The 12,436-nt window shown below is 37.5% G+C and overlaps 2 protein-coding genes and 1 long non-coding RNA gene across 3 annotated transcripts in view; 2 read left to right on the top strand and 1 right to left on the bottom strand.

Moving 5' to 3' along the window:
• LOC126750859 (cecropin-1-like) overlaps positions 1–12,436 on the bottom strand; it is a 479,399-nt gene that overhangs the window by 190,934 nt on the left and 276,029 nt on the right. The gene's annotated exons all lie outside the window — the stretch shown is intronic.
• Positions 1,330–1,706, top strand: LOC126761255 (uncharacterized; the record flags this gene model as incomplete). Its single annotated transcript, XM_050477307.1, has 2 exons — positions 1,330–1,446; positions 1,520–1,706. Coding segments are annotated over 2 exons (234 nt in total), but the record flags the coding sequence as incomplete, so codon positions are not given.
• On the top strand, positions 4,915–5,527 carry LOC126750875 (uncharacterized). Its single transcript, XR_007665826.1, has 2 exons — positions 4,915–5,215; positions 5,299–5,527. It is a non-coding gene; the product is annotated as an uncharacterized LOC126750875 (long non-coding RNA).

Here is a 12,436-nt window from a genome sequence, read left to right as displayed (position 1 = left end):
TAGTAGTTTTGTTCACCTAATGGTTATTGTAATACCTAAAACCATTCAAGACAGATATAGAGTTGTGCATACATACATACATATATAGCAATGATAGGGATGAAGAGACGCGTTGAGTTCCTTTATATACTAAATAGTTTTTTTGTCGATCCGTCTTCACCTCGTTTCACTTTCTATAATAATTTATGCTGATATTAGAAAGGATGCATTGCCGGCTGTGCTATCCAAATACGGCGGCGAAAAACTGATAAGAAGCTTGCATCAGCTTCTTTGTAGAATATGGTCGCTCGAAAGCATGCTCAACGAATGGAATTAAAGTGTGCTCTGCCCAGTCCATAGAAAGGGAGACCCAACAATCTGCGCCAACTACCGTGGAATAAGCCTCCTCAACATCGCATATAAGGTTCTATCGAGCGTACTGTGTGAAAGATTAAAACCCACAGTCAACAAACTGATTGGACCTCATCGGTGAGGTTTCAGGCCTTGAAAATCAACAACTGACCAGATATTCACCATGCGCCAGATCTTGGAATAGAACCGTGAAAAGAGGATCGATACATACCACCCACCACCTGCAGAGGCATGGACAATGAATGACAACATCTGGTGAGTCGGCGTTACAAGTCTTCGAGAGAAAGGTTCTGCGGAAGTTAGATCAATCAGCGAATTAAGAGACAGCGGCCATGCTGGCTAGGTCATGTCTTCCGAATGGACGAAAACACTCCAGCTCTGCAAGTATTCGACGCAGTATCCGCCGGGGGAAGCAGAGGAAGAGGAAGAACTCCACTCCGTTGGAAAGACCAGCTGGAGAAAGACTTGCATACACTTAGAATCTCTAATTGACGCCAAACAGTGAATAGAAAACTCGGCTATAATCGTGTTAGCTGTGTCTACGCCAATAAAAAAAAGAAGAAGGTTTCAAAAAGGGGTAAAATTCATCGCCTTTCCCAAGCTCCAATATATCTAATAAAATCATTTACGAACTTCGCCTCTATCCTTACAAATTGCGAAAATATACTGTTCGGCTACACCCGAAAATCGCACTTCCTTACCTTTTTAATTCATCATTTTAAACCCATATGAATAATTAGGTATCGTTATACCATTATACAATCAAAGTTTTTAAGTCCAATAGTGAAAATAAAGTGAAAACAAAATAATTTGTTATCAACAGATCGCTCATTCTATGTAGTTTGAACGAACTTATTTTATGGATGAATTCGAACTTTTCTTATCGGACGCCAGAAGGTGTCCACAATTCCAACATGAGTGCTATAAAAGCAACTACCAGGCCGAAGACAGTAAATATTTCGTGAGAAACTTTAAACAAACAACTACAAAATGTTCAGTGCAAAATACTTGATCGTCGTAGCCTTACTTGTATGCTGTCTGCTCTGCCAAGAGGCAGTGGAGGCACACTTCCTTGGCAAAGTGGGACATGATGTGGTGAGTTCATGTTCTCAAACTAAACTCGGGAACTAAAATTTAAACTTATTTTTTATTCTCGATTTATTTGTAGCACAAGGCCGCCGAAAAGGTGGACAAGGTAGCTAAGACTATTGGCAAAGCGAAGGGCGCCATTGCCGCTGGCACTGCTGTGGCTGGAATTATTGCCGGTGCTGCTGCTGTTGCTTAAATAACTAAAACTGGCAATGACCTTTTATTTTTTAATACTAATAAATAAAATCTAAAGATTAAAGCAAAAATCTGTGTTTTTTTAATAACTGCCAGCAATGACTCCATTCTCAATTTGGCCGTTCGTTCCAGTTTTAACCGTGGAGAGGATAAGAGAACTGATTTGAACCCCCTTTCATCACTAGCCCATTCAAAAAATTTGCAGAACTGAATGCAATGGTTGTATATCACGGCTCCGTAGGTTTCACTAAAGCCTGTTAAGACTACTTTTTAAGGAGTAGAAGGACTTGAAACAGTTGCCATTGATCAAAGCATCGGTGGTGGAGTTGCTCACTATTTCGGTTTTTTATACCCTGAACAGGGTATATTAAGTTTGTCATGTAGTTTGTAACACCCAGAAGGAAGCATCGGAGACCCTATAAAATATATATATAAATGATCAGTATGTTGAGCTGAGTCGATTTGGCCATGTCCGTCTGTCTGTCTGTCCGTCCATCTGTATATATACGAACTAGTCCCTCAGTTTTTATACTCTCGCAACAATGTTGTTAAGGAGAGTATTATAGTGTTGTTCACATAACGGTTGTTTGTAAGTCCTAAAACTAAAAGAGTCAGATATAGGGTTATATATACCAAAGTGATCAGGGTGACGAGTAGAGTCGAAATCCGGATGTCTGTCTGTCCGTCTGTCTGTCCGTCCGTCCGTGCAAGCTGTAACTTGAGTAAAAATTGAGATATCATGATGAATCTTGGTACACGTATTCCTTGGCTCCATAAGAAGGTTAAGTTCGAAGATGGCAAAAACGAAAAGCTATAAAGTGTCATAACTAAGCCATAAATAAAGATATTAAAGTGAAATTTGGCACAAAGGATCGCATTAGGGAGGGGCATATTTGGTCGCAATTTTTTTGGAAAAGTGGGCGTGGCCCCGCCCCCTACCAACCAAACTCTACAGAGTCGTTTTCTTCAGGCATTCCCATATACAGTTCAAAAATGGAAGAAATCGGATAATAACCACGCCCACCTCCCATACAAAGGTTATGTTGAAAATCTCTAAAAGTGCGTTAACCGACTAACAAAAAACGTCAGAAACTGAAATTTCTTGTTAAACTGAACAATCGGGATCAAGGGCTTGTATGGAAAACTTTCACATTTGACAATGTATCTTCACGAAATTTGGTGCAGATTATTTTCTAAGGCAACAATGTAATCTCCGAAGAAATTGTTCAGATCGGCTCACTATAGCATATAGCTGCCATACAAAATGAATGATCGGAATCACATGCTTGCATGGGAAACTTCTTCATTTGACGATATATCTTCACGGAATTTGGTGTGTGTTATTATTTATAGAAATAATGTAATCTCCGAAGAAATTGTTCAGATCGGCTCACTATAGTATAAAGCTGCCATAACCAACCGAACGATCGGAATCAAGGGCTTTTATGGAAAACTTTCGCATTTGAAGTGGTATCTTCATGAAATTTGGCATGGATTACTGCTTAAGGTAATAACATAATCTCCGAAAAATTTGTTAAGAACGGCTTACTATAGCGTATAGCTTCCATACAAACTGAGCACATAGTTACTAAAAGAAATGCACCTGTGAAGGGTATATTAGCTTCGGTGCAGCCGAAGTTAACGTTTGTTCTTGTTTTTAATTATTTTCTATTCTCTAAGCCTTCCAGGCCAATACTCTTTTTGAGCACTACACCTCCAAAAACAGACCTTCAAAAAACTTTATTAAAAACCGAAAATTTTCATTCATTCTATATACTTTATTTTAACCATTTAAAAACTAAGCGCATCTTTTCTAAAATTTTCCATATAAGTAGTCCATTTGAATCAATTTTCTAGGCAGCAGCAGCACCGGCAATGACTCCAGCAACAGCGCTACCAGCAGCAATCACATTCTGGGCCTTATGAACAGCGTGAGCCACCTTGTCGACCTTGTGAGCGGCCTTGTGCTAAGTATAGTATAATAAAAATAATAAAAAAAATTAAAATCCTTTCAACGATTAGTTCTGGGTATATTTTCAAATTTTAACCCACCAATTCGTGGCGGAAGCTTGCCTCCACAACCTCTTGACAGAAGAGGCAGAATACCAGCAAGGCTACAACGATCAAGTATTTAGCACTGAACATATTGAAGTTTTTGGTTTAGTCGTTTCTTTTGAACTATATGGTCTTTTTGATTTTGCGAGAGTTTTTATACCAAATTCTCCACCTGAAATGTAAACACTGATAAGGCAGACACAAGTGGATTTTACTTTGTATGTAAAATGTAAGAGTTCTTATCAAACAATCAATTATAATTCTGGGAAAATTATTTGGTAAATAAGTAATTCCGGTATACTATTTACTTTCTCTTTACCGGAATTATTGCTACTTATGTATGTACTTACTATGTAAGCTTATTGTTACAAAAAACCCAGTCCCCTTTGAAACAAAATTGTGATCGAATTTTCGACTTAAGCGTTTCCTCGAAGATTACCTTTAATTTGCGGAAAATTGTTCTTCACAGCGATCCTGTCTGAAATATTCTATATATCAAATGCTTGTAGACCTAGATACATTCTTTAATGCTCTGAGAACCTACAACCAAATTTTGTAAACTCAGCTTTCTTTGGATTTTGTGCTTAGATGAAACTTTTTGACCATCCACTGAGACGGAAACCTGTATGCAATATTCGTAAATTCGATTTGCTTTCTGAATGAAGTTAGAGAGAATGTTGGTCAACAGTATGTTTTCTTCACATAATTTCACTCCAAATATTTAATGTTGTTTTTGTTTTTTATGTTTTTATAAAATGGAATCGTAAGGAATTTTAGCCATAGGAACTGTGAACATTGTATTTGGTATATGAGTTATAGGGACATGTGTCGTTCGGTTTTCAACATAGTGGTTCCAATTTCTTTTAGCTGGATCTAGTACATTTCTGCTGTATGAAATTGGGTTCGAAGCAAAGTAAAGGAAATAGTCAACTTGGAGTCTAGAGATTAAAGCTTTTCAAACTATTCAGAGAGGAACTTTTCAAATATGGATTCAACAGAAAATAGAAACATTTTCCACCTTTTTATGTTCAGAAACTCGGAAAATATTGAATTATACAAGAAAGGTGTAAAAAGAATAAAACTAATTGATAAATCTAAGAGAAAATAAAAATGTAAGGGATACATTCAAAGTTTTTAATTAAAAACTCAATTGGTTTCAAAAGAATCCCTAGGACATATATAAGTATATTTGTGGCATAAGTTTCGGTGAAGAGTTCCCTTAACATAATTCAAATAATTTTTCAAACGTTATAACTGATTGACAGATAAATTTTCATTATTATACGTAAACAACTACACACTTATGAAGTGAATTCAAACTTCTTATCACTAAGCGGTCTACTCTTCGGTTAAACAAATTTTGTATAAAAGGTTGCACAAAATCAGAAAGACCATATAGTTCAAAAGAAACGACTAAACCAAAAACTTCAATATGTTCAGTGCTAAATACTTGATCGTTGTAGCCTTGCTGGTATTCTGCCTCTTCTGTCAAGAGGTTGTGGAGGCAAGCTTCCGCCACGAATTGGTGAGTTAACTTCTGAATATTTGCCCAGAATTAATCGTTGAAAGGATTTTAATTTCTCATTTCTTTTATTATACTATCCTTAGCACAAGGCCGCTCACAAGGTCGACAAGGTGGCTCACGCTGTTCATAAGGCCCAGAATGTGATTGCGGCCGGTAGCGCTGTGGCTGGAGCTATTGCCGGTGCCGCTGCTGCCTAGACTTGATTTTTGACGACTGCTTACATGGAAAACTGAACTTTAAACAACTTTAATATGTGCTTACTTTATAGACTTATGTAGACCAAATAAAAAAAAATATTTTAGATGCATCAAATGTTGCTTTCTTTAATACTATTTCCATTAGATGTGAATCGCCGGTACTTAAACTTCCTGCATTTAAATTAATTGAAGAATGTGTATATACCTCATATATGGAGCCACTCAGTTCAGTCACCTTCATCAGTTTACACGTTTTTGTCTCAAAACTACACTTTTTAAATTTTCTCCAAAATTTTCCTGCTGGTTTTCGTTCTGATCAAAAGTTGTATTTTATCACGTCACGATCGAAATTTTGTGTAATACTCAATTTTTTTAATACCTTTATTTTGTGAATTTTTGATATTTTTCGATCATATATTAATATGTGGACTATACCTTCTAGTAGTATCTTTTTTAGTTTCATCCTTACAGAAGGAATCAATACAGCAGTAAAAAACCGCTGTCGGAGATCCCGTGTAATTTGAAAAATATATGTGACCTGGTCTACGGAAAGGGGGCTTAGGTGTCAAAAAAAAGGAGAACAATTAAGGAGATAACGAGAAACTGGCGATTATTTTGAACAGCTTTTCCCAGAAAACTAGTTTTCGCACGTTAGCTCCCTTTTCGTAGACCAGGTCACATATAAACTTTTTTTCAGACAATTTTTCGTTAATTCTTAGCCTATGTTTTAACTTAACCTTAATATTTTATATAAAATAAAAAAATAAAATTATCCTTATTTCCTTTTTTAATACCAAAAACCACCGTTATTTAAGCCGTCCCATTAGTTATGCCTCTGAAGACTCCACGTTCCTTACTTTTTGCCAAAGCATGGAATAACCTAATGCCTTATATTTTTTTACCGACATGGGGCTCAAAAAGAAAGAAAACATTTAATTCTGAAAATATTAACTCTTCAAAGTATCGGTTTTGTCATAGTACAAGCAACTTATATTTTGGCTTTTAGCTGGTTGTGGCGCTTATCGACAGACAACAAGCCTAAACTTCAATTTCTGTTTTAGTGCATTTTCTAAACATTATTTGTTACGCAATTCCTACAAGCCCCCCTTAAAATTGAAATCCATTGTATACTTTGAGGCAGTTAATGATCGCGCGTTCTGCAGCGACATCTGTTTTTCGATTTACACATTTCGTTTTCAAGAGACAAATATCTATTTATGCATTATTGCATAAGTGTTACTACATAAATTCTAGAAGGTGTGCATATGTGTAAAGTTTAATCATATGTATTTCATGTCATTATATACATATTTTCAACTTTTGACTTTATGCTGAAACTCTGTTCACACAGTCAGTGGGGGAAATTTCTCCGAAACGGCTGAACTGTACAACTTGAAATTTAAACTCGACCTTCTTCTTCTTCTTTATTAGTGAAGACACCGCTTACGCGTTATGGCCGATTTTACAACAGCGTGCCAGTCGGTCTTCCTTTTCGCTGTTTGGCGCCAATTGGAGATTCCATGTGCAGCCAGGTCCTTCTTCACCTGGTCTTTCCTCTTCTTCTGCTTTCCCCGGCGGGTACTGCGTCGAATACTCTGAGTGCTGGAGTGTTTTCATCCATCCGGACAACATGACCTAGCCAGCGTAGCCGTTGTCTCTTAATTCACTGAACTATATCAATGTCGTCGTATATCTAGTACAGCGCATCGTTCGATCGAATGCGGTATTCGCCATTGCCAATGCGCAAAGGACTGTAGAACTTCAGCAGAACCTTTCTCTGAAAAACTTGTAACGTCGGCTCAACGGATGTTTTCACCATGTAGCAAGACGGGTTTAATGGGTGTCTTGTAGAATTTGGTATTTGTTCGTGGAGAGATTACTTTATTTCTCAATTTCTTACTTAGGTCGAAGTAGCACCTGTTGGCAAGAGTTATTCTGCGTTGGCTTTCGAGACTGACGTTGTTGTTGGTGTTAATACTGCTTCCAAGATAGACGAAATTATCTACGACTTCGAACTTATGACTGTCAACAGTGGCGTGGAAGTCTGGTCGCGAATGCGACGACTGTTTGATTGATGACAGGAGAGACCTGGGAAAAGCCGGACTAACGACGCGGTTGTTGAGGCCAATGATATCGATGTCCTCGGCGTACGCCAGCAGTTGAGTCACACGTTAGTGAGTCGCATTGTCTGCAAACTCGTTTGGCATCGAACGGCTTAGAGAGGTCGTACCAGATCCTGATGAAGCTTTTGGTATTACTCAACGTCAGTCTACACAACCTTATTAGTTTTGCGGGATTGCCAAGTTCAGGCGGCATAAAGGCAGCTTCTTTTCATGCGTCAAAAGCAGCTTTAAAATCGACAAAAAGATGGTGTCTGTTGATCCTCTTTATACGGGTATTTTCTATAATTTTCCACATGGTAAATATCTGGTCAGTTGTTTGTTTTCCTGGGCTAAATTTTGTTGATGGTGGACTGTAATCTTTCACACAATACGCTGAATAGCATCTTATGTGGAGGATTATCCCACAGTGGTTGGTAGAGATTGTGGGGTCTCCCTTTTTGTGGATTAGGCAGAGCACACTTAAATTGCAATCGTCGGGAATGCTTTCTTCCGACCATATTCTGCAAAAAAGCTGTTGCATTCTCCTTATCAGTTTTTCGCCGCTGTATTTGAATAGCTCGGCCGGCAATCCATCGACCCCCGCCACTTTGTTCTTGCATAAGTCATTAGATCACCTCGGGGGAAGAGTATGCTCCGGTTTTGAAGCCATCTGTTAAGAGCCGCATCTTTTTGTAGAATGCTACTTTGAAAAAAAAATCACAAAAATGCTATTTTTACTTGCAAATGGATATAACCCTATAAGTTGACTCTAAAAACTTCAAAGGTTTTTTTTACGAAATTTTTTCATTTGAGAATTAAGCTCTAAAATTAGATATTCCATTTGTCATTTATACACAATATATAGTATAGTTTATGTGGATCTCTCCTTTATATACAACTACAAAATTTCAAATATACACATATAAATGCATGTGTGAGTGTGTCACTGATATCCTTTGGCCTCGCTTCCACGGATCAGTCGAGAATTAGGTCAAACGTTGTTTCGTGGAAGATAATAGCTGACATAAGCCGAATGTGAAACTAGAACGGAATAAAAAGAAAAGTAAAAACTATTTTTATCTGCTTTAGAGTGTGTGTGTGTAGAGTGTTTGTGGCGAAACTGTTAACTGCTGCCGTAATTGCAGGTTCTGGCATTAATCAGCTGCCACAAAAGGTGTGAGAGCGGAAGCCTTTCCTATAAAACAGCAACAAAAAAACAATTAATAACAGCAATTTGGTCACTTTATATAAACAACCCTCTGTACTAACGGCATGCATGTATTTGTGTGTATATAAATATGCTAAATGTTTTGAAAACTAATAATTAAATTATTTTTTAACTATGATTAACGGCCATATCCCACTTTTGCGTTAAAACGCTTCCGTTTAAACGGAAACCTTTCGGTTATATTTTGGTTAATTGTTTTTTTATGATTTATTATTTATTTACATGCTTAATAGTATTTAGATGTGGCTCAAGCAACTCAGAACCAAGTACATACATACATATAATACATAAATAGGTATTAGCCTTCACTCACTTTTCCTACCGGGCATCCTCTTGACAGGCTTTCATACATTCTTGCATGCTCAATAAATTTCATAAGGTTATACAATTGGATAACAGCAACATATACTTATTTATGCATGTGCAGGCAGTTCCATAATGAAATATATGTATGTGTGTGTGTGTGCAGCAGAAAATGTACAATTAAGCTCAGACCGTGCGGGACTTGAGCAACGTTGTTTTCGGTTTCAACAGCAAACCGGTTGCCATTTAAAGCACACATGGCAACACATATGTACATATACACAAGCGTATGATATGCACATACATATGTATATATATATGTATATACTTTCACGTATTCCCATTTATTTATGCGCATGTGGCTTACTTCAAGCTCTCTGCCGTTTTTCCTTTTTCGATGTTAGTGGTCAAGGTCTAAGGAGCAGACGGCATAAAGGAATCGAAGAAACACGGCAGCACACAAGCGTATCAATTGCCTATCTACTTATATACATATACATATGTACATTTGTAAGTATATGCTTGAGAGCACATATGTATATGTAGATGCATGTGTAGTTGCATGCTGCTGACTGCGGGTCGGCTGTGTTGAACCCAGCAGCAATCGCAGCGCATCTAATTTCAGTTCAGTAGTGTCTAATCAGGCATCAGAGACAGTCAGAGACTTTTAAGTATGATAATTTATGTCTGATACTGATGAAGCCTCCAGTGTCCATGTCGATAAATAGGAGGGTAGATCTTTTCCAAGTTGTGAAGGATTACGAATATCTGCTCATTGAGCGACTTCCCCCGACGCAAGCTAGATTGTTATGTCCTGTTCTATTTGTTACCGACCAGTCTCTCCTTCTTACCTCTAATGTCCAAAGATTTGAATATATTTAATGTGTATACATATTTATTAGGGTTCAATGAATGGTATCCGAGGCAACGTTTTGATATCTACTTTTTTGTCGGATGTCCATTATTGCTAGAGACGACAGTCCAAAATTTCTAGGTATGGTTCAAAAAGCGTAGAGCCTGCCAGAAATTTGTTAAGGCGGCTAATATCAATGTACTTCAACTTGAATCTGGCAAAAGCTGGACGGTGGTGAAGAAAGTGTTTAGATGTTTCCACCTCATATTTCTCATTGCAACTTGACAAGCTTTGTGCTCGAAAATCGATTGCCTCACCGCGTAAATGTGAATGGGTCTGAGTCCAGTTAGGACACCTGTCATTGCGGCGATGTGAACCTTGTTAAGAGCTAGCAGTTCAATGAATTTTTTACGTTCCACTCTGAGCCAGAAGGAATATGGTATTTCAGCTGAGGCAAGGTATTCATCCAGTCGATGTTCGGTCTCCGAATCCGAATAATTTCTTCCATCTAAGACAGCGTAATCGATTTAGTTTTTTCCGTTTATTGATGTACTTTCCTCTCTTGGAAAGAATTGCTAAGAAAAAGCTACTATCGAGCGATGATGAAATTGGTCCACATTAAACCGTTATTAAAAGTTATGAAAACTGCAATTTTCGACAGTAGGCCGTTAAGAAACTGCGTTTAAATCTTCAAGATTGACGATATGCAGATTTGAGTGGATTAGGCTTTTAAACTGAATGTGGAAGTGTCTGACTAGAGATCACTCTCTTTCAAGTATCGGACTCAGGGCTCCATTTCCTTGTCTTTCAAGCGTCGTTATGTATAATCTCACAACTGAAATTTGATTCGGGAAATAGTATCGGAGATTTGCGGGGATTTCTAAAAAATTTAACTTAGTAAAATTGGCTCCCAATATTTAAACGCGTTTTTCTCGGAAGCGGTTTTATGAGTCGCCGAGGAAAATTTCTCCGATGCGGCTGGACCAATCGACTCCTAATAATCGAAAGAATATTATTTTTGGTAATAATTTGGATTATTTAAGATACTCTGAACTGATTACCTGCAATAAGAAATATTTCTGATTTTTGGATTTGAGAAAAATCTTCCTGACCGCCTTTTTCGGAGATCCACTTGGAGATCCCCTAAGGGATCAAGGGAATCCAGAACCAAAATGACTAGTCGATTATTACAATAAATTCTGTAACTGCACCGAGGTTTTCAATTGGGATGATATGATTTTAAGTGTCGTTTCGACCATTTTTAATATGTCATGATCGATAATTTCTTTTTCATTGCATTCTGTAATATTCACAATTCCAAAATGGAAAGATATATGCAAGAGCTATGCTTACAAATTTTCTTTTTATTATCAATATAATCGTTATCTAATTAGAACTCTTCGTGCGCTTTTGCCATTTTATGGTCGTACTAATTGGTGCTCGTTATTCGTCGAATTGATGAAAATTTCGCGCAAACTCTTTCTTTACATAATATTCAAGTGCCAATAAGACAAATAACCGCTCAAAGTAATGAAAAAATTGCTGCCGTTCAGGCAAGTGTTGCTGAAGCCCGCACTTTGTCGATTCCAAGACGTTCTCAAGAATCGGGACTGTCTCAAACCACAACCTAGCGGATTTTGAGAAACGATTTGAGCATGCATTCGCATAAAATTGTTCCCACACAAGCACTGAAGCCATTAGACCACCGTAAGCGTCATGAATTTGCTGATTATGCCTTGGAACAACTTGAAAACCATAACAATTTCTTTAAGAAAATCGTCTTCTTCGATGAGACTCACTTTCATTTGGAACCTCGATAAATAAACAAATCTGTCAATACTGGTGGGAAGAAAATCCACAAATTCCTCATGAACAATCATTACATTCACCTCAATTAACAGTTAGGTGTGGTTTTTGGTTTGGTGAAATCATCGGTCCGTACTTCATTCGAAATGAAGCTGCTGACACGGTTACTGTCAATGGAGAGCGATACAGAGTGATGATGACCAACTTTTTATGGACTCAATTGGTAGAAGTTGATCTTGGCCAAATCTGGTTCCCACTAAACGGGGCTACGTGCCACACAGCATGTGCAACAACCGAATTATTACGAGAATAGTTTGGAGATTTGATTATTTCAAGAAATTGTGACATTGAAGGGCTTCCAAGAAGTTGTGATTTATACCACTTTTTGTGGGGTTATTTGAAGTCATTGATCTTTAGCAATAAACCAGACTCTATTCAAGTTTTAGAAGTCAATCTTGAAAGCGCTTTTCATTACATACGACTTAATTTAGTGGAAAAAGTGCTCGAAAAATAGTTTCTTTTGCATTCGCTTTTGCAAAAGAAGTCGTGTAGGTTATTTTATGTTCAGAACTTAATTGCATCGATTATACTTCAGATTTTTCTTTTTGAAAAGAACTCACATCACTCTTATTGGAGTCAATAAAACTCAACATTTCAGACCTCCACCTCTCTTTAAGGTAAAATACTCTCCATTCAATACTAACCAATAATCCTCTATTCCTCATCATCGGT

Source organism: Bactrocera neohumeralis, chromosome 2 (genome assembly GCF_024586455.1).
Source record: "Bactrocera neohumeralis isolate Rockhampton chromosome 2, APGP_CSIRO_Bneo_wtdbg2-racon-allhic-juicebox.fasta_v2, whole genome shotgun sequence".
NCBI classification, from domain to species: domain Eukaryota; kingdom Metazoa; phylum Arthropoda; class Insecta; order Diptera; family Tephritidae; genus Bactrocera; species Bactrocera neohumeralis.
Note: the sequence above shows the minus strand (reverse complement) of the source record. Positions and strands in the feature narration are given on the sequence as shown.